The sequence below is a fragment of the Nilaparvata lugens genome, chromosome 4 (assembly GCF_014356525.2).
Source record: "Nilaparvata lugens isolate BPH chromosome 4, ASM1435652v1, whole genome shotgun sequence".
NCBI classification, from domain to species: domain Eukaryota; kingdom Metazoa; phylum Arthropoda; class Insecta; order Hemiptera; family Delphacidae; genus Nilaparvata; species Nilaparvata lugens.
This window is the reverse complement of record NC_052507.1, coordinates 48,651,951-48,675,760: the sequence shown is the minus strand read 5'-3', so window position 1 is coordinate 48,675,760 and position 23,810 is coordinate 48,651,951. Positions and strand designations below refer to the sequence as shown.

At 37.0% G+C, this 23,810-nt stretch overlaps 1 protein-coding gene across 1 annotated transcript in view; it reads right to left on the bottom strand.

Annotated features, from left to right (window-relative positions):
* Window positions 1-1,845: 1,845 nt before the first annotated feature.
* Window positions 1,846-23,810, bottom strand: part of LOC120351063 — a 303,920-nt gene continuing 281,955 nt past the window's right edge. Inside the window, exons 4-5 of the mRNA XM_039427010.1 lie at window positions 1,962-2,170; window positions 1,846-1,859 (exon numbers count right to left, since the gene is read on the bottom strand). Coding sequence (XP_039282944.1) covers window positions 1,846-1,859; window positions 1,962-2,170 — 223 coding nt within the window. The remainder of the gene's footprint in view (window positions 1,860-1,961; window positions 2,171-23,810) is intronic.

Here is a 23,810-nt window from a genome sequence, read left to right as displayed (position 1 = left end):
CCGAGATAGAAAGACGAATGAAGGTACATTTTAGAGTGGAGAGTGAATTGATGATTATAGAGATACAAAATTGTGTTAATCATTCTAATTCTACCTTGAATTGCTTGAATATATTTTATTTTATTACATGAGAAATCATAGTTGGCAGGGAATAAAAGAATTCGGGCTTGGCAAACAGAAATCGAATCCACAAATTGACTTACCATTGAATAATATAAATGACCATTTCGTTTCACACTCTAACCAACGCGACGAAGTTGTCATTGCTAATCATATAGATGATCTTGAAGAGCAGGTTACAAACTTAGATTTACCAATCACTGATCAATTTCATTTCCATCCAATCTCAGAAGAAGACACTTTCAGAGCAATTCAACGTATTCATAGTAATGCTACGGGTGTAGACAAAATTCCTATTAAATTTATCAAGAAGATGTTATTTGCTGTTTTACCAACCATTACATACATTTTCAACAAGTCACTTGAAGAAGGCATTTTCCCTGAAAACTGGAAGTTTGCTCTGGTTCGCCCTCTGAATAAGGTTGTATCACCCAATAAAGTTGAGGATTTCAGATCAATCAGTATTCTACCTGCATTGTCGAAAGTGCTAGAAAGACTCATTCATGCTCAAGTTGTAAAATTTCTAGACAACAATAGTAAGCTTCATAACTTTCAATCAGGCTTTAGAAAATTCCATTCAACTGAGACAGCTCTGCTTCGTGTCACTGATGATATAAGGTTAGCTATGGACCAAAGAAAATGCACCATCCTCACCCTATTTGATTTTTCTAAAGCATTCGATACTGTTGATCATACAGTCCTTCTGAATAAGTTGGCTATTCTTGGTTTCAGTCACAACTCGTTAGTTTGGTTTAAATCCTATCTATTAGGTAGGAAACAATGTGTATCTGTCGGTGACAAAAAGTCAACTTGGAAAAACGTTATGCATGGAGTACCACAAGGTTCAATTTTAGGCCCTCTCCTCTTCACTTTGTATGCTAATGACCTTTCTTCCATTATCAAATTCTCCAGTTCCCATACTTATGCAGACGACCTTCAAATCTATTTAAGCTGTCCCATAACAAAAATTAATGAAACAGTTGGAATAATGAATCAGGATATCAATTCGATAGTGGATGGACAAAGAAAAATGGCCTTAAGCTTAATCCCATCAAAACACAACCCATTATAATTGGATATTCTCGTCTTATAAACAATATTGACCTTGAATCGATTCACAAATTAGTGTAGACGGTAATGACATTCCTTACTGTAGCTCAGTTAAAAATTTAGGCATTATTATGAATAATACTCTTGACTGGTCAGAACAAGTGAACAAAACTTGTAAAAAGGTATTCTCAGCCATGCATGCATTGAAGAAAATGCACGATTTCCTCCCTAGAAACATTAAATTATTATTGGTTCAATCTCTCATCTTCCCACATTAATGTATTGTAATTCTGTTCTTAATGATATGCAAGTCACTCTGAATGATAAACTACAGCGTTGCCAAAATTATTGTCTACGTTTCGTCTACTCTCTCCAACGCCATGATCATATCACCCCTAGTTCATTCATTCATTGCTAGTTCAACATTGAAGCTTCCCGATCAGAGGCTTTTTCGAATAGTCAAGCTTGTTAGAGATATCTTGAAATACGGTAATCCGAACTATTTTAAAGATAATTTCAAATTTGTCTCTGAAGGTAGGAGGATAGATGCTTCACATACTAGAACCGGAGAAAGTACTTTAAGGATACCCACTCATCCGACCATAACATGCTCCAACTAGTTACTCCTGTTCCTATTAATTCTATCTCTCATAGTAAAGATGTTGAGCTGAGTTCCTACATCTGTATTCCTGTATCAATTCAAATAATCATCAATAATAATAGCAATAATGGAATTTTCTCGATATACCATTCATAATGCCCTACTGAACAAATTGATGACAATGACTCACCTATGACAGTAAGGTTGACCTTTGAGTTCCTGGTCTGCGCGATCTTGAAGTCGACGCGACACCGATAGACGCCGGCGTCGGTCTCGCGGATGTGATCGACGCCCAGCTCGGCCGGCTGCCGCTCCGGCATGAAGTAGGCGCGGTTGCTGAATACGTGCTCGTCAGACCACCGTTCCGCGTGCTTGAAGTCGCGTTCGCGCGCGTCCACACTGAAAAACAACACACACACACACAATTAGAAAACCAGAATTTGTAATTGAAATATTTCACTCATCTTCACCCTTCCTTCCTTAATCTCTCATATCCTCTACCAGCGGCAGGAGGTAGATTGGTTAGGCTGCCGAGATAGAAAGACGAATTAAGGTACATTTTAGAGTGGAGAGTGAATTGATGATTATAGAGATATAAAATTGTGTTAATCATTCTAATTCTACCTTGAATTGCTTGAATATATTTTATTTTATTACATGAGAAATCATAGTTGACTGGGTATTATTTCTCCTTTCATTCTATTCAGCACACTCCATCATGAAGCCTATTTCCTGTATTCTTGAAATTTGTATTGTAACTGTATTTTTTTCAATTGTTTGATTTCATTCTGTGTTTATATTGAGCTGGATTTGATCCATCATGTGAGAGAGCTATAAGGTATAATTTAGAATATAACTTTTCAAAAAATTACTGGAAACTACACCAATCGCATTTCTTCACACAAAATCAGAGCTGGATTCACACTGTATACTGTTTGTGAACGTGTCTGGTAGAGTGAAAATATCATTCCAATGGACGAATTCCCCATAGAGTATGTGCATAGTAATATCAATAGACTATAGGCTAAGCGAATATGAGTAGTCCAATTTGAATTTATGAAAGTAATCTTTTCAAGGTATTAACACGTTTACTGCTACTGATATGTGGGAATCCATTTTGATCCTCACATTGTTTCTTCATCCTTCACGCATATAGTGGTAAGAAATAATTATTATTCAATAAATAATCATTTTCATTGGAAACTTTCCTTTGAAGATTGAACTAGTCTGTATTATTGGGAACACATCCCTCCACACATTGATCCTGCACATAGTAGTTTTCAGGGAAGTTCAGGCAGTTGTCAAGATCGACTCACAAAAGCATTGTTTGAATGAATTCAATCAAATTAGTCTTTTGTGAGTCAAACTTGAATCAACTGCTGCTGATATAAAGATACCAATGAAGAGTTATTTCAAAGTGAAGAGTGAATTGATGATAATAGAGTTAATGTGTTAATGATTCAAATTCTACCTTGAATGGTTCATACATATTTCAAATGTTACAAGAAATCTGCAGACATGAGGTTTGAATAAGAGCACTTTGCTCCAGCCTCTCACCCAATGGATACCGGCCTATAACTACGACCTGGCAAAACATTCCTAAACCCAATTTGATGTTGGCAATACCATCTGCCCATATACGATGGAACGCATCGGTCGATTTGTGTCGAGAGACAAAACCTCCAACTCCGCGATGTTCAACTTGGTCCCTTCATCATCATCATCATCATCCTCACCATCACTACAGTGCGATTCACTTCATACTATCAGTGTTGGTTGAAGGGGAAGCGTTGCAGTTATTATCAAGGAACACTGACGGTGGAGAGTTGGGCGCGTGAGTGGCTGAGACAGTACTTCATGATCACCTGAGAATGGGAATCGTGGCTGGCAACTGTCAGAGTCCCCAGGGAAATGAGCAATGCTCTTCCCGGCCATAACCCTTGTCATAAAAGCCATTTTATCTCTGCAGGAGAAAACGGGCCACTACGGAATGCGCCAACATAAATCAACATGCCATTCAAATCATAAATGTGTAGTCTCACAGACGGTATCGAATCAATAATCTTGCTGTTTCCAGCATCCGTTGAAAAGAGATGGTCTGTTATGATCAATTAGCCGTGTTTATTATCAAAGTTCAATCATAATAACTGAGATCAGGCAGTAATATATTTTAATTAGCATCCTAACAGTTCCTTATTGAATAAAGTGGATGATTCTATTCAATTTTAAAGTTCCATCTCTCATATGAGTAAATAATGAATGGATATGATTAGATGATAATAATTATTATATTATATTTTCGTCAAGTATTCATTTTTTGATCTATTTATTTATTCATGAATTCATACATGTAATATCATTCTCAACTATGAATGATCGGGTGAGGAACAACAGGCTTAAAACCCAAAACTTTTCTTTTCCCACATTTAGATAGAAATTGAAGCCTAAGCAGGCATATTATGAAAGTTTGAGAGATGAATCTGATAATTTTATGAGAGAAACAATTTTCCAAATAAATATGCTTACAGCGCACATAGTAGGCTGAAATAATCATTTTATATTATATGATATGATATTATATAATATTTGATAAATTCAAATACTAATACAATACAAATATTCAATATCTCATTACTTATTATCTGATACAGGATTTGTTAAGAATATGGTAGAGACTCCAGCCTGGGAAGAATACACTGTAAACAGGTTCAAATAAATGAGGTATCACATTTAATTCCATATTTGAAATCATTGTCACTCGAGAATTAGCTGATCAATCATTGAACCACATTTGGTGGCAACTTCATTTTTTCGCGGTGAATCATGAAAATTGAATAATCAGGAGAGGGGGAGAGGGGAAACGATGGACTGATTAACAAATCCATCAATAAATGAAATGAACTGATTGGATGTTATACTGTCGCGAAATGATTAGATACAATTCCTGAACAGTCCATACCACAAACCACGAATATATTAGCCGATTGGATAGATGGGCAAATGCACTCAGGCCTGAAATGAACGTATCCAATAGAAATAATAGCCTCACGCATTCAAATGCACGTACTGGCACATCAATTTCATTGCTGATCTGTTCAGATATTGAACAATCAGAATGTTATGTCAGCTGGCGCATTACAAGCTATTGGTGGATCATCATCGGAACATCATTATTGAATCCATGTTCCAAACTGGATGAAATCTAGCTCGATATAGAAAATGCAATGTTCATCGCCTCTCTTCATTAGTCGTGGATTAATGGATGATACTAGCATCTAACAAAGCAACGTTGCATTCAGTTCTGAATCGATGACAATCGGTCTGAAGCACAGCTCAATAGAGAGAATAAACAAAGTAATAATCCTCCCTTTTCAAGAGTCAGAGACTGATGGAGGAATCTGAGAGCACAAAATGATTGGATTCAGTGATTCAGTGAGGGATTTCATTCAATTTCTTCAATTTCACAGGGATAATACCAACTCTCAACCTACTGGAAGTGATTTCAAAATTGAATATGTTCTTAAGGTGCGTACATACTTATGTGCCACTAACAAGCGCATATCACTTCTCATCAACTGATGCATATTATTGTCGTTCTTATTTTGCGAGATGCCACACATTCCCGGTTTTAATTTCTTATACATATCCCTTATTGGAGAGAAAAACTAAATCATTCATAAATGATAAAATCACATTCACTTCCAAGAGAAGCTGGCAATAGCAATATAATCTATCTACAGGAGAAAATCTTGTGTGGCGCAGTCACACAACTTTCCTTGCCGTTATGAAAATTGTACACTAGACGCTAGTGTTCGCGCGCAACTCAAGTCTACTATTCAAAGATCTGAGCCAGCTGGTGACAGGACAATAACGCTGGAAACACACGAGGTCTGCCATCTCTCCAAAGTGAATGATTTAATAGAATCAACAGTTGCCAATTGAATAATCACATTTTCTCGAATTTGGAGCTTATTTTCAAATTTAGGTGGAAATGTTACTGAACATTAATTGTGGAGATTTTAATGCTCAATCTTCTCCATTTGAAATGTTTTGTTCAAAATTGTATCTGGAGCCTGATAATTGGGAATCTAAAATCAAACTTTGCATAGATGAGGCGGAGCTCCTGAAATTTTTACATATAAGGGCTTGTGGCAGTTGATAGAGCTCATCAATGACTATTTAAGGTAGAGATTTGATCAAAATTGTTGGAGCCATTTCCAAAAAAATTGCGAAAAACCCTGTTTTTGACAACATTTTCGCTATTTTAGCCGCCATCTTGAATCGCATTTGATCGAAATTGTTCGTGTCGGATCCCTATTAAGGACCTCAAGTTCCAAATTTCTAGTCATTCCGTTAATTGGCTGACGAGATATCGTGTACACAGACACACACACACACACACGATTATTTTCTAATCATCATAAATTGTAATCTAACACATAGAGTAATATTGTAATATCAATCGTTATTAGTTGTTTAATTTATGTTGGGAGCCTATCGCTGATGACAAAACAAACATGCATGTTGTAAGAATATAAATTTGGATATTCCTCAAAATAATGAAAGGAAAGGAAATTGATAGGTCTCGAGCAGGCAACTGTATCGTTATCACCAGATACGATGTCAATAAACTCTAGATTAGATAATAACGGCTCTTCAGGCTATGGTTTTGACAGCCAAATGAAAATGAAAGTATTATCGCTATTTATTTAATCATATAAAATATTTGATATTTTGAGGTTCGGCTCTTTGGTACTTACTAGTCGGCAACCTATATAATCGGTTGAGCCATATAATTTGAGAATTAGCCAGACACCTTGTGGCAAATTGAGTTGCGTTTAAATAGCATTTGCTTAAACTATGATCAGAGGGTTAGTAACAAGCATGGCATGTCAATGTAAAAGAAAAAGCGTTCTAGGAAATATAAAAATATTTTATTATATCAAACGAGCATGAACAAAATGTATAAAATAAATGAAAAGATTGAGGAAATGGGATGTATCTTTATTCAGTGCATGAATACATTTGTAGTTTTGGGATACGCCAATCATAGTGCAGTATTTGACTGGTGGCAAAAGCAAATTAATTCAAAAAATACACGTATTTATTATATAAATAGTAAGAAATTGTAAACTATGCAGTACCCAGATCTATGTAACAAATATAAAATAAATATTCAAGACAAAAATATTCGCTCTTTTGGTTGTAACATAGCAGTTTAGTACGGGCTATTTCGACAACTTTGAATCACATCATTGCGCAGTAGTGAGGCCACCAATGAGAGTGGATATTTAAATTATATGTGAATTAAAAAAACGGAAGTGTGGTGGTGAAAGAATAAGGCTAGCTACACACACATCGATTTTGGTCATACGATAAAAGGTCGTTCGAATTTTTATCGTACGACCAAAACTTGAAGTAGACTTCAGACACATCGATTCTATAACAATTTTGATCGTGATAGTAGTATAAAAAGGGGGACTCTGGAACACAAGTGTTCCAGAGTCCCCCTTTACCTCAAGGTCACCCAAGTAGACCAAACCTAACCTCAAGGTCACCCAAGTCGACCAAACCTAACCTGAAGGTCACCCAAGTCGACCAAACCTTACCACAAGGTCACCCAAGTCGACCAAACCTAACCTCAAGGTCACCCAAGTCAACCAAACCTAACCTCAAAGTCACCCAAGTCAACCTAACCTCAAGGTCAGCCAATTTGAAAAAAAATGAAAAAAAAATTATTAAAAAATTTGAAAAAAAAGAAAAAAAAACAAAACAAAAAAAAAATGAAGAAAAAAAATTAAAAGAATAGTAGTAACAAAGTAGCAGTAGTAGCCTTCACCTCAAGGTCACTCAAGTTGGCCAAACCTAACCTCAAGGTCACCCAAGTTGACCAAACCTAACCTCAAGGTTACCCAAGTAGACCAAACTCAACCTCAAGGTCACCCAAGTCGACCAAACCTAACTCTCAAGGTCACCCAAGTCAACCAAACCTAACCTCAAAGTCACCCAAGTCAACCTAACCTCAAGGTAAGCCAATTTGAAAAAAAATAAGAAAAAAATTAATAAAAAATTTGAAAAAAAAGAAAAAAAAAACAAAACAAAAAAAAAATGAAGAAAAAAAAATTAAAAGAATAGTAGTAACAAAGTAGCAGTAGTAGCCTTCACCTCAAGGTCACCCAAGTTGGCCAAACCTAACCTCAAGGTCACCCAAGTTGACCAAACCTAACCTCAAGGTTACCCAAGTAGACCAAACCTAACCTCAAGGTCACCCAAGTCGACCAAACCTAACCTCAAGGTCACACAAGTCAACCAAACCTAACCCAAGTCAACCAAACCCAACAAAAACACTCAAATATCCTTCATACTACACTTGTCAAATTTTGAACTGTTAGCTGCTGCTACACCTCGTCTTGCAGTCTGCAGGCCAGCTACAATGTAGCACGGCTTCTCATGCTGAGTTGTTGACTTGATAGTCCATGTAAGTTTTGTAGTTTGCGGCAAGGTTGGGTACCCATACAATTCCCAATGTCGAAATGGTATATTGATTGCTGTGTCATTCTGCACAATCTGTAGCAGATGCATTCTTACATCATCAGCCACTTCTAAATATGGCATTCTCCACAAAAGCTTTGTGATTGTAACATTAGCACCGGCAACACTCACACAGTCATTGAAATTAGGATTGACTCTCAACACCAGCTCTTGCTTCACATTCAACAGAATCTGTCTATAGTCTTTGGCAAAGCCTAGCAGGTATCGTAGAGGTACATCCATTTTTGTATCTGCAGCAAAATTGGCAAAACCAATGGTTGAACTAAACTTGTAGCCGGCCACTTCCATCTTGCTGCATTCATCTCGCTCGAATGTCATAGCATTCTTCATCAGACTGGTGTTACCCGGATTACGTATGCTGTCCACCTCCACACCGTTGATTTCATAGCGTATCTCTGAAAACAGATTGGCAAAGAATCCAGACACACATGGTGTTCCAGCCACAGCAGCATTGTCAGCTCCAAGCACAGTATACTCTAGATGTAGATAGCTCTCTGATGGTAGTGTGTAAATGTCCTGTTGCTGGATTGGTATCCTCACTTCATCGTTGGCATTGAAGCTTGCAGTATAGGGGGCATGAGAATGATAGTCATAGCCAATGATACTGTCATCTGAGGAAGGTCCTTGTCGTGTCACATCCAAAACTCCCATTTCTTCTATTGTCTAACTTGACAGCCTCGTTCCTTCAAATACTCAATGCTCCTTGATGTTAACCTCACCGAGGTTGAATGCTGAATAAATCTCTGTTTCCTTTTATCTTCTTTTATAGGTGAAAGAGGATGATGATGGAGAGAAGAAGGAGGATGGACTGCAGCCTCCATATTCAATCCTTGATTCCACTTTCACAAATAACAACACCATTTCACTTGCATTGTCTTAGATGCAGAGCTATATTAATCTCCTCTCCTCTATTATTTATCAGACTTCCGTTCTCGTCAACTAACTGCAGTGTAATGCTACCAATCTGCTTGACATCTACAGGTGAATAGATTATATTCTGCACAGTCACCACCAATTTATACCCAGGATCAACATTAGGGTAAAACTCATAGATCACGTGATCTTTAATTCTATTGGAGTAGGATACAGTAAAAATGTTACATGTGACGCGTATCACATTAGGTCTACTGATTTGTACAGTAGTATCACTTCTAGTAGACATGTTGGCCTCTATTGTTTGAGTATCAGAAAATCCTAACAGCTTTCCTATTGAATTTGAATGGCTGAAATCCAGCTTAGCAGTGCTCAAAACTGAACACTTCAAGGTTGATGGATCTATAGTTGCCTGGAATTCAATATCATGCTCCAACAGCCTTTGTGCAAGCAAGTCGGCAATTGTGGTAAATTCAAAACTACCTGTTGGTAATGATACATAATGCATAACCAAATCTCTACTGGTAGTAGTAGTAGTAGTAGCCCTTGTACGCTTTTTACCAATAACCTCCTCATCTTCATCCTCATCAGATTCACCAGGTTTATGTTTGGAGATCATACTACTCCAGTAGCTATGAAACTTCAATTTTGCCATACTCTGAAGCTCGTCATGTGTTATCTCTGCACTAGTATCGCCCTTCTTAGGGATTCTATTACTTGCATAAGAATGTAGTACATTGTTAAAACCTTTCTCAACATTTGGTATTGAGTTACAACTTGTAAAGCCAGTTAATCCAATCTCCCAGTCACCACTGCTCACATCAAGTGGTGGAAAATACTTGCTCTCCAGAACTGACGTTTCACCTCCAAAATAGAGCATCATGATGTTGCCTGCTCAATATACTTTTATACAATGACTATCAATACCCCTTCATCAGTATTATATACTAAGAGTGAAGGGTAAAAGAAATATAAATGGACAGATTGTGGTATTAATCAATTTTAATTATTATCAATCAAGAACTTCAAACACAAATGTCCACAGATATGTGAGTATAGATCCTCCTGCTTCTGCTCATAGTTATACTCAATCCTTGATGCTGGCTCCAGTCCTCAATGCATGTAGTCAATAAACTCCTGCGGTGGTCTCAAGTTGCCGAATCCATCAAAGTATTGGGTGACATTATCCTTTTCCACATAGCACACCCAATGTGTGCCTGCTCCACTGCTGGTATCCAGGTTGATGATACAACACTCTTGTCTCAAGGGTCCATCCAATGGTAGGACATTCCCTATAAACACTCCTCGAAAGTGTTTCAGCTTTAGATGACACACATACTTGTAGAGGTCTGCGTCGGTGAGTGCTCGGTCAGGCAGAGCAATCATTGTCTTCTGCATTGACAATGGTGGCATGCCCCATCTCCCGTCCCCTGTTGACGTCTCAGATAAAGACCTTTACCTCTCTTGGACGATGTGTGCTGACTTTTCCTGGAATTCTTCTTCTTACAACTTCTTGCTCCTCCCCCAAACTTTGCCTTGGCCTTCATGATGTTGGTGACTGCTAGTGCTGCAGCCTTCTCAAGTACTCCTGCATCTAAAGAGTTTACCACACTCCAAGTTTGATCTGCCAAGATGTTGTCAGCCTTTGCTCTGCTTGCTGTATCACTATTTTTGGAGTAGGCAATGTCGTGCTCCTTACAGGCTCGATCAAGACTATTTATACATGGATCGCCTCATGCCAATCACTTCTCCAACTTGGTACCTGGTCCACAGTACTGGTAACTGAGATGTGAAGTTCAACAGGTAGAATGTCAATTGCTTTATTAACTATAGTGCCAGCACCATTTTTAACTATTGAACTGGCAGCTTTTGCAATTGATGATAGTACCTCTCTCCCTTGGTACCTCCTCTCTCCATCCAGCCATCTAATGCTTCTTAAGGGCTTTAGCAGCTGGTTTTATACTTTTTGGTGTGGGCGATGTTTGTGCTGGTGGCAATGATGTTTCAGGTGGTGTTGCAGGTGGTGGTTCCGGTAATCCCATAAGATCTATGAAACGTTTCTTCATTTCATCAGGTGACAATTCCTTCATAGTTTTAGCATTTTCCGGATCTAACACAATGTCTAAATACAATGTAAACATTTTACCAGCAAACTCAATCAGCCTCTTCTCAAGATATCGATTGTTTACTCCATCAGTAGGCTAAATTGGATCCAGCATATCAGTAAGTATTGAATCGTTGAGACTTGTAAATACCTGTGATGTGGTATTGTCCCTTGTCTTTGGCAGCCACATTGAAATCAGTTCTCTACATGTTGCAGAGTTAACAGCATCTCCATCAGCACTTGGATGTGCTAAATTTATCAAACATCTATAGTGTGCATTAATGATTCCCACAGAATCCATAGCTCAACTATTATGTATATACATATTAGATCTCTTATATAGCAAAGCTAGTATGCAGGGTTACCAACTATATAGCCACCTTCCACCAACTCTTCTAGAATCGAATTGATTTCATTCTCATGTCCAGTGTTGCCAACTGCCTTGGACTGATCCAACAGTCTTAGTCTGTCCACCAACTCATTGGGATCATTGTAGTAGACATACTCAATCTTAGTTTGATTGTTTGCCACCATATTAAATGGTGTCACCAGTCCTCTCCCACTATGCTTACCATTCCTTATCAGTGAGTAAATTGTCTTCTTGTACTTGGCATCATTGGAGTTTATAATACATCCAACTGGGTCATAGTTTTTTCTATACAAATTGGTCAAATACAGAATGCGTTTGTATGCATTTGAGTCAGGTGATGTAACAAGTTGATTGTTAGGCTTCTTTTCAAAAATCAGCTCACATAGTCCGGCTGTTGCATCAAAAATCATTTTATGTTCTTCATCTGCAGGGTCAGTCAGTTCAATCTTTGAGCCATCACTTCCAAAGGTTAGATGCCTACTACCCAAATAGTACTTGTTTCCAACAAATCTTGGTCCAAATGTAGTATCTGCACTACCATCATTCAACATCGCTCTATAAACATATGGACCCACTTTGGTTCCACTCAATCCACTTTGAGTATAAATTTTGTACACTTCCTTAGGACTGCTGTTATCCAACACTGCCACAATATCCTCCTCCTCCTCCTCCTCCTCCTCCTCCTCCTCCTCCTCCTCCTACTCCTCCTCATCATCATCATCATCACTCCTAGTCTAAGACAATAATTTTCTTGCAACTGCTGAAGTACTTGGAGATGGAGTGGAGCCTGCTGCTTCTCCAAATGATTCATAGGTTGGTGACTCCTCCTCCTCCTCCTGCTCCTCAACAACTTCTAGTTGTGATGGTAATGGACGTCAAACATGCCTGGGTCGGATCGGTGTTGTTGGCGGTGTAGGCAGTATAAGCTGATGTTGTTCTGCTAATGGTTGAGCCAGTGGCTGTTGCTGAGCTGGAGGTGCTTGTTGCTGAGCTGGAGGTGGTTGCTGCTGGGCTGTAGGAATCTGAAGAGTCTCAATAATTTTTCCCAGTGGTTCAGTTAGCAGTTTGAAATGTTTTGCATGTTGCTCCTCTGTCAATTCTCTCCCAAGTGTGAGCTCCTTATGCTTTCTCTTGATGTTACGTCTTAGCTTTGCAATCTCCTTGATGGTAGAAGCTACCTCCTCCAATGTCTTCTGACGAGGTCGAACCATCCTGCTTGCCTCACAATAACAGACTGATACTCTACTAGACTTACACCTCAACTAAATAGGTGTCAATACCATTCCTGTAGCGCCCAGCATTCTTTCCTGATGAGCGGTCAATGACAATGAATGCATGTGCAGCTGATGACCAAACCTTGTTACACATGTCCTTGAACTGATCAAAGGTCATATCGGCGCCGACATGGTCTCTATACAGATGCTTCAAGTTCAGCTCATCCTGTTCAAACATGATTAGAAAATTTGCATTGTCACGAATCAGCTGTTTTGGAATGCGGCTATAGGTCTGTGCCAGATAGAAAACATCGACATCGCTGTGTCTGCCTGCACTCAAGTATTTCCTGATGGCATCCTGTTGCTCACAAATTATGTCATCGAAGATAATTATTGAATTGACAGGCAGTTCATGTGGTTCAGGTATTTCCTCACTTGTATCACACTCTACATATTCCATCTCATCGTCTAGTCCCTGCATTATGGTTTTAAGTAGCTTGTACTTGGACTGAAACGTAGTCTTTGAAAAAAGATGTATATTTGAAAAATGTATTCCATTTGGATCAAAAAGCATGTTGAACAGTAGATTTGTCTTACCACACCCTGAAGGTCCACATATAATGCATCTTATATGGTTGGGGAACAAAGGACCATGCTGCTTCTTCTTATTGTCCATTTCCAGACCACAACCTTTCACCACACGATCGAAATCAATAACTTTGAACAGGTTTTGCCTTTGTACAACCTCTCTCATCCTAGATCAAGTCACTTTTGTCGATCCATGAGTCATGACTTGAACTGTATCCTTTCCAATGCACTAGCAGCTTGTCCCCCCCTTTTCTTTAAAACCTTTTCAATCTCAAAGACACTTCAGACAGTCTCCGAACTCACACATGTCTGCTTGCTCCACTGCAGGCTGATGTTGGTACTGGGTCTGGCACAGTGGCAGGAGTTGTAGTAGCAGCAGTACTAGTTGAAGTAGTACTAGCGGGAGTAGTAGTGCTAGCAGCAAGAGTTGTTGTAGCAGTTGCAGTACTCACTGGAGTAGTAATAACAATGGATGCTTGTTCTTCACAGCACGGTGCACAGTCCTCGACTGACCTTGCAACAACCGCTTCCAGAAAGTCCAGCGATGTGAATGTAGGGTGAAGACAGGTGTGCAGATTGTATGCGCAGTGGACTCGTTTGCAGAGAGATCCCTCCACAGCTAGTTCCTCAGCCATATTCATGTACCAGTCTCTGATATCGATGTACATTTGATCGATTGCTGACTGATTTCCACATAGAGCAGGAATCCCTGATGTTGGCAGGCACTGTTGCATATGACGGATGTTTGATGTATCCAGTCTGTGTTCCCTTGAAGTGAGAAATTCCTGTGTCCTGTACTTTGGATCCAATGCACTAGCACTGAGTGCTAGCACAAGGTAGAGCGCTGCTTGGTACATGCTTGTAGCCACCATGACTGAAGAATGATAATTGATAGCCATTGCCTTCCCCTTTTATACTTTCAGATGACTCATCTTTTGCTGTATTCCCCTCCACTTTTTCTAAGTTTACTGCAACATGTTGTCAAACAGTGAGCTATGTATCTAATATCATGACTAGCATCTATGTCTAGCATCTAAAACGATGCTAGGGTTACTACTTTATGACCATTCGTCATGTTAATGACGCAACAAGTTTAGATACTTCCGTATTGTTATTGGATTCACACACGTTCGTGAGTGGTATGAAGGAGGAACAGAGATTGAAACAAATAGAGAGAGACAGAATGAAGAGAGTCTGTGGCAGCAGGGTCCTGGCTGATGATTACAGGACCCTATTGTCTATGGAACTGAGTTACCTTTTTTTTACAATTCTAGAGGCTTATGGAAAGAGCTGGCTGCTTCTGATTTGTAAATTGTGTGGATAATAGAGAAGAAGCCTTCATCCATCTGGATTGTTCTGGAATAAAAACGTTGGGGTATATTTAGAGGGATCGCTCGCCTAAAGCAGTCAGTCAGTGTGAAACAAGAAGTCAGTGATAAACAAGAAGTGAGTGATAATAAGAATTTTAGTGGTAAAAGAACAGTGTCAGCATTTCCCAAAGCCTGGCAGTTCCTAGTGATAATTTTATAGTGACAGTATAGTGATAATTATTTTAGTGATAATTGTATAGCGACAGTACCGTGATAGTTATCTAGTGTAGTGTTGTGATTATTATTATTGTCGTGACAGATGTATCAAGATATGAGATACAGGACGGTGATAAGGATTCGCGAGCACGTGATACACGAATTGTTATATGGAGTATAATTGTTATACGGAGTCCTGGTATAAGATACAGACAGTGATAGTGCTGCATAGGTACTGCGTTAATGAACTGTAAATATTAGAAGACTGTGTTATAAGTGATTGATCCTAATATTGGCCATCTGAATACTTATTAGTTGATTGAATTTATTGTCTTTAGTAGAGTTGATAATGTATTATTCTAGTGAATCAATTCTTTCATCTATTCAGTTTATAGTACAATAAAGTGCAATATTATAACTTCAAGTGTGTTGTCAGCTCATTCTATAGTTTTAGAACCCACAAGAGCTAGTTCTGTAGGGTTAAAATCCATGGCAGTATGAATAAGGTGGATGTCAGATTAAGTAGCACTGGCCTCTGAAGCCTATACCGGAAGGTATTGTGGAAAAATCTGCAATACTTGACGTACTTTTGCGAAATCACAGCTTTTGATGACTGAGCGTAACCACGAATGCCTGAATACCTGGAAATCTAGGGTTGAATTATTTAAAATTACCCTCTCCACTGGAATCGAAGCATATGTGGATGTCAGTTAGATAGTGTTTTTGTATACCATTTCCAATTTTCTGTTAATTCTGCCAAATCCAGTGATTGTACAGAAATATTCGCTCCCGCCTTCTTCTTAGACCATGAAAAATTCTGAATAAGATGAGATCATTCTGAACTCCCTATCTTCAATGAGTGTTGAGTTACAATTCTCAAGAATGAGTAAAATTTTAAGAAATAGTCAATTTTGATTAATTTCAGTCCTTCATGAACAATATTGTTACCATTCAGATTTATAATTTGTGCTCTACAATCTAAGAACAGATACAGTGCTCCATCACTAATAATAAATCACATAATAATATAGATTTCCAGGTACAGCTGATAAAAAATATCCTTTTATTTCGAAAAACAACACAATTTTTAGCTTCAACCATCATCACCAACTTCATTGTCCTCGCATTGAGATTCCAAACTTTTGAATGATAACAATCAGGAGATATTGTTAACCAAAACTGAAATTCATCAGAATTGATAGTTTCTTGAAATGTCATCTTTGAAAAATTCAACACTCTAACCGAAACATGGTCAGAACTGACCTAAACCGAAACATCCGGTCTCACAGACCGGGTCTTGCTTAGAGTGTTATATTTGATATATTTTCTACTAAATATAACTTTAAATATTTCTCATTGGTAAATTTCAATTATAGTAAAGAATAATGTATATTTCAGTTGCAAATTAAGTAATGGAAGAATAGAAAAAAATTTGGAAACATTGATTGATATGTAATAAATGTATAAAGTTGGATGTAAGAAAACACACAATACAAAAATCTGTGTAAGATACTACTCAGAACAATAATCATGGAGAAATATTTCATCAATATAGGCTTTATAGCAAAACTGAAATGTAATTATTAAAAATAATAATGTTTTTCATTGTTATCAAGAAACTTGTTTGAGCAAACGTTTTCAGCCTCCAGTTATTTTATTAGCAAGAAAAGTTCATAAATAACTATAGTAGTTGGAATCATCTATTTCGTCAAGAGAATTTTCATTTTGTGACACTTCATTGGAAGCAGCCTATTGATACAAGTTCCAAAAGCTGGGGCTTGTATGGTTGATAACTCATCCATTGTCATCAATTTTCCTAAACCAACTCAATTACAAAAATTAGTTTTTCAAATAAAATACCGAAATAATGAAGAGAAAAACATTAGAAAAAAAATTGAATGCTCAAAATATCTGTTAGTCGGAACATCCGGAAACGACCGGTAAAAAATAAATGTTATCCAAAGATCAGGTAGCTGAGACCGGTACGTTTCCAATAGATTGATGTTTACTTGATAACCGTGAGTTGGGGACTGACGAGCATTGTTGGAGAATGTTGAGGAATAGTGGGGGAGAAGGTATTAGAGCGGGCAGCAATTTTTGATTCACAATTTTGCCACTATAGTAAAAATAATTTTGCCTCTGGTCTCACAGATCGGTGTTTCGGTTAAAGTGTTAACTCAGTACTCATTGAAGATAGAGTGTTCCAAATGATCTCATTCCATTCAGAATTCCATTATCTGAAAAAGGCAAGAGCAACTTTCCTATCTAATTACTGAATTTGTCAGAATAAGCAAAAAACTAGAAGATGAAACGAATTACAAAGATTACAGACCACTCTGTATCTAGCAAAAGAGCATTTGGCATAAAAAGATTGGTTCTAGACTTTTGAATCCAAAAGAAGTATGAAGTTGCCGCTTTGACCACATGCGCCACTGTATTCACGACCACTGAACGACCACTACACGGCGTCGTGTTTAGTCGAGACAAGAGACGACCACTACACGACGTCCGTACGATAAAAATCGTTGATCGATGTGTTTGTAATCACCCATTTATTTCATTGCGCTACCATTGGAATTTGGTCGTTCGGTTTTTTATCGAACGACCAAAATCGATGTGTGTGTAGCTAGCCTAAGGGTATGTCCAAGCCCACTCGCTTGCCAGAGATCAAGGGAGACAGCCACCAATTTATAGAGCACAAGACTAGATCACTGGTTGAATAATTGTACGTTTGAGAAATCCAAAGTTGTATAATTATAAATCAATTTCATAAGACTCAGTAGAGTTGTAATATAACAGGAGTCATTAAATTCAAATAATCCCCTTTGGAGGAAACGACAGCAGCCCACCAGAAAGGCCGAGGACATCAGAACGAATCTGGACCGGCCATCAAAATTGTGAATTTCGACACGTGAGTTCAATTGAGAAGTTATTTAGGAGGGCCCTCAGTGCTTCGAAGTTATCACGATTAAATAAAGTTAGCTCGTCAAAGGGTTATCTAAATATTAAAAATAGTATCAAAACTTGCACAAGTCTTAAAACGTAAAGGGAATATTTTTAAGAAACATTTATGAGATTAGCTATTAAATATGCACAGAGGGAATATTTATTAATATATGATTCATTGTAATTATATGCTCACTCAAATATCTCTTGTCAGTAATTTATTGGATTTTTACAAAGCTCATGTTCAAAGATAAATTGATTTATCTGATTTCCATCAGAGGCCGAACCCAAGCCCTGAGATATATATATTCTGAGATCTATATATTTTAATATTTATATTTTTTATATCGATTTGGAAATAAGATTTATAAGTTTTATTCAACAAGCAACAGCAAGTCGATAACTGAGCTGTGCAATTTGGAAGAATATATTTATGCTGATTAAAGAAGCACATCGTTATAATTCATGCTAAGAAGCAAAGTCAATCCTTAGTGAGCTATCTGTGATATTTTTTATATATATTTATTCTCATATTATTTTTATATTTGTTGCTCTAAATTTTTTATTTATTGCTCGTTGATTTTTCATGTAATTATATTTTTGTGTTTATTGAATGGTGTACCCTTTATTTATTATCCTGTCTCCATGCATGACCAATCTTGTTATATTCTATTTTATTATCATTATTGACATATTATTGGAATTATCAACCAACTGTATTCCTCACCGAGTAAGTTGGATCAATCGGCGATATACAGCATTGATTATTAAATCTTTGGAAATAATACGTTCCTGAGATTTATTTAAATTATCCAGGACCAGCACATCTGATTTTAAAAAACTCAAAGGTCATAGTATTAAGTTGCAGCAGCAATATAAATTAATAGAATTTATGAGGTATTCTGATAGAGTGCGCCTTTGATTCCGCTCGGTATCATTCTACATTGCTGACCACTTTGGTGAATGGTGGCGGGTGGCATTGGTGGCGATACCACATTGTCTAGTACGATAATCAGAGCCCTTATATCTGTCTACCTCTGTCGCATCTATATCTGTGGAGTCTACCAAATCAGTCACATAGACTGTGAACTGTTAATGCAGCCGACGTTTGCAGCCAGCGAAAGCAGAGAATTGTTTGAGCTCCTAGGGGAGCTGGTAAGAAATTGGTGCTAATTTTCTTTCAGGAGTTACAAAAAATATTATATATATTCAAAAATCTTTGCTCTAACGACTGCGCCAAGCAGGGCAAATGTTACGGAAAAATAACATTACAATGTACATGCACGTTTATCATGCAAGTCCTACCATCAGTGGCCAGCCTAACATAATATAGGCCTACTCGGATACGGAATATTACTAGCAGTTCTGTGAACAGTAGATCTCGCGCTCAGTAACTTGTATTGACCTGTTGTTAAGTTTTTTCAAAAATTAATGGATAATTTATGAATTTGAAATGTCTAGAAAAAATCCTAAATAAACATAGAACTTTCTGTCCTATCGTAACGTGACGTGTCGTCCCGGAATGTGAGTGTGAGCGCTGTTATCAGGTCTGGCTGCAACTGTCTACAACGTCTGTCATACATTTGATGTATGAAAGACACAAGATGTTCGATGTTTTTGAACGGGTAGTATTATAGTCCACTAAACAGCTGATTTATGATGAATAATTCTAAAGTCTGAGTTTACTCCAATATTGGCGGTTGAAAAAGGCTCCTTTTTCCTTTTATATTATCCTTAAAATGCAAAATTTCCAAAAACCTTGTATATACGTCGACGCGCAATTCAAAAAGGAACATACCTGTCCAATCTCATGAAAATCTATTACCGCTTTTCGCCGTAAATGCGCAACATAAAAACATTTAAACATTAAGAGAAATGCCAAACCGTAGACTTGAATCTTAGACCTCACTTCGCTCGGTCAATTATTTATAGAAAAATACGAAAAACATTTAAATGTTTCATTGCTTCGAATCATCGATCAGTTTGAATTTTCTCTCTTGCATAGCTCATCTTCCACCTATTCCAGGAATCATATGCTGTTGGAATCTTTTTTTCATTCGAATTCTGATTATTCTGAATAATGTTAATAATTATTATTATAGCGTATCATTCTTGGAAAATCAAAGATTCTGTCATCATTATTCTAAATCCATTTTGATTATTCAAAATTATCCATTAAAATTATCAGCACATGTTCATTCGATGCGGAATCATTTTTTCTCTCAAAAGACTCTTGTGATATTCATAATTCCAAACCAAAATCAATTCCTCATTCATAGCTGATTCGCGCAGTAGTTTGTTAATTGATGAGAATTCCATCAAAGGTGGGCCTACTCATTTAACACATTGCTTCGGTTACCATAAGATCAGCAGTCATATTGTTAGAAATTTCATCTGTCAATCAATCATCTGTCCTCATCAGTGTTGTAACTGAATTCCAAGTATTGATTGTAAGTTTGATGTGTCACACATGGGTACGTTATAGAAGTATGTTAACTTGTAAGCCAATACTTGCATTATGTCTCTAGCAGTTGATGGTGAATTTTGATACTGCTCAGTAATGTAATAACGTTGTTATTGAGAGATTGGAAAGATCAATAACCACATCACGATAATTCTGGTACGAGAGTCAAAACAGGAACAGCAAGGAGATCTGCAGTCTATAGCGTACTCTATATACCCATATCATAGGAGGAAATCTATAATATATATAAACAAGACTGTCGAATCTGGGATGTGTGACACATTCGCTCAAGTGTGAGTGCTCTATAATGTTATCAACATAAACTTCAGCTAATGAGTCACCAAGTTTCTATTTCATTGATATCGTGTGATCGAATCTGTCACGCTGCTCAACAATATCCACTAATAAGTTGAAAGAACTTGAAATGAAGTAATGTTATTCTGTTATTGATTTGTAGAATGGTGAAATTGGAATTAGGGTGTTGGAATGACAATGAAAATTTCAAAATTAAAAAGATTAGAAAAGTGAATTGATACGTGGTTTTGAAAATCAAGCATTCACGATATTCCTATTATCCTATTGTACTTCCATGTTCATTTGTGGATAGTAATAATACTGAATGTAATTCAGTGAGAGGTCTTCTATTATATTTATATAATATTATATTTTTTATATTATATTTGATATAATATTATATTATATTAACATAATCAACTCAACTTAATGCCAACCTGACAAAATTATTAATTTAGTTACCAGTTAACAACTGTTTCGAAGAGGTACTCTCTCTAGATTAGAGTTCTATATTAATATATGGTATGATCATTTCAATTATAATTATTAAGAGATTATATTAAGAAGTATATACATGCTAAAAGACGAACTTTGAACCCTTAAAAACCACCCTTAGAGTTTAAATATCGCCAATTAATTTCTTAGTGAGCACCTAGCGAAGTTAGAAGACAGTCTGTCTACCAACGTTGAGCACCTAGGACTTATAAGGAAGCTATATTTCAAGTCATGTTGCAATCCGTCCAGTAGTTTTTCAGAAATCGTGATCAGTGAGTGAGTGAGTGAGTGAGTCAGTGAGATTTTAAAGAATTTTATAAGTATAGATTTATTGATAAACATGGCTCTGAATAGCAAGAAGAAATGAAGATTAGTTCTTTTGTCAGTTATTGGGAAAATTACTGCAGATTTAATATAATGCATTTGAAAAATAATTCATTGGAAATAGAAATTCATCAAATAGGCTAATCATTGCCAGTAAATACAGTAGTAACAATAGTATGTTTTTCGCAATCAATAATAACGAGTATCCAACGATTCATGATGGTACGAGAACACTGTATATATCACAGTTATTCTGCTTATCAATATGGATAATAATTATGCAATTGATATTCCCCAAGTTCACCTGTCAATTGAAATGCCTATAAAATGTTTGTTGTACATTATTTTTTACCTGTCATAAATCAAACAGTAACATGATAAGTGCAGGATTCGATCATTTACATAAGAGTTGTAAAAAAGGAAGATAATAATATAATTATGTTTTATTTCTTGTCAAGGGAATCATCATTATCTCCATATTTTATTTTATTGTACTTTTACTATTTTATTGTATTGTACAGAACAACTTCATTGCAATTCATCCATATTATCCATAATGAACAACTTGAGACGGAAGAGACACTTCCAATTGATTGGAATTTTGAAAAAGAATCAATAAGAATCAGAAAAAATATACAAATTTGATGAATATGAATACGAACAAAAATTGTAAGAGGCGTGATGTATATGATGCTATTCATAAGGGACACTGTACAGAACATATTTCCTTTTGTTGCTAGTAATAATGCCTGAGTTTATAACTTGCTATAATACCAATATATCTTATACTAGCCAAGGAGAAAATGATTGTTGCTGTGTAGGAAGCTATAGAATATAATTGGGGTACTACTCACTGAATTAAACCTAATCCCAGTGAACAGTCTGGCTGCACAAATATAGAATAAAAGACGGGCACTCCTCTTCTTGTATGCACATCTTGAATGGGTCTATGAGCCTTAACAACTTTTTGCAGTAATTTATTCCAAAAACTTATATTTTTTATCTGCGATACGAGTACGTATTAGTTGATGAGCGGAGAATCATATTGAAGGAAAAATGAATTTACAAATATATCATGAAGTTTGCAGAATTATGGGAAAAAAGAGTTTTCGCTAAAATTTAAACGTGGACTAGGTTTCCAATCCATCCTTTTCAGTACAACATAATAAAACTGTGATCAATAAACTCCTCCTCTGCCTTGGAAGCCTGTGCTATTTGGAAGGGTGAAAGGTGGATGGCACAGTCTGCCGACTTCGATCAGTAGTAAGTAATCTCAGCTAGTGGAAACTTTCAATTGAAAGCTTCACAAACAATCAACTAGGAATCGAGAAACGATGCGACCTAAGCCAGAGAAGACCACCCGCCCACCGTCTGTCAACAGTCGTCTCAATGAATGAAGTGGCAGCCTTCTTTTCCAGAAAAAGTAAAGATCTGAAACAATTGACTTCTATCCCGTAGATCACACCGGGAGCACAGTAACTCCCCTTCGTGTTATTGGCTGGAACCATGGTAGTTCCCTTCTATTGGCTGGACTGGGATCTACCCTCAGCGGTAGATCTGCATGTGAAAAGACGCGCTTCGCTCTCCAGAAGAAGTTTGCTTCAATTCATGTTAAGTCAACAAAACTTTCAAGAAGGCCCTTCGCTTCACAAATATCCACTCAGCACTTCTGTTTACTTTCACCCGTCGTTTTCGACCCTCTCTCTTCCACTTCACAGATGTTCTCTCTACTTCTATATCTTATTCGGTTCTTTTACAACTCAATCACACAACTAGTCGATCAAGAACTCTTTATCAGTGTCTCAATTTTTATGAAAATGTCGTAGCTCCTTTTCTCCCAGATTTCATGGTGAAACAGCACTACTTTAAAGTAATGGAAAATCTGAGAGGGGAACATAAATGCAAAGGAGCCAATAATAATTCCTGAGAGTTTTCGTGAATGATTAATCAAATTTGAATATACCACATGAATCCATTGGATTCTATTTGGGTCTGGTTCCTACTAAATAAGCGAATTGATCACAATGTAATAATTATAAAAATTGAAAGTTGAAGAAAATCAACACTAAAAATGGATTTAATTTATAATACGTAACTGTTAAATACAACCAGTGTTACAACTCTAATACAATCTAATATTGCTGAATCATATTTTTAATGAGAGGTATTGCTTTTTGTTTCTGTTGATTATTTCAAGACGAACCATTCTTCGACGCTGGCCTAGCCTCCATATTTCATCCCAATACGTTCCTTCAGCGGGTGAATAGGTCGCAGTTCAAAAAGAGTGAA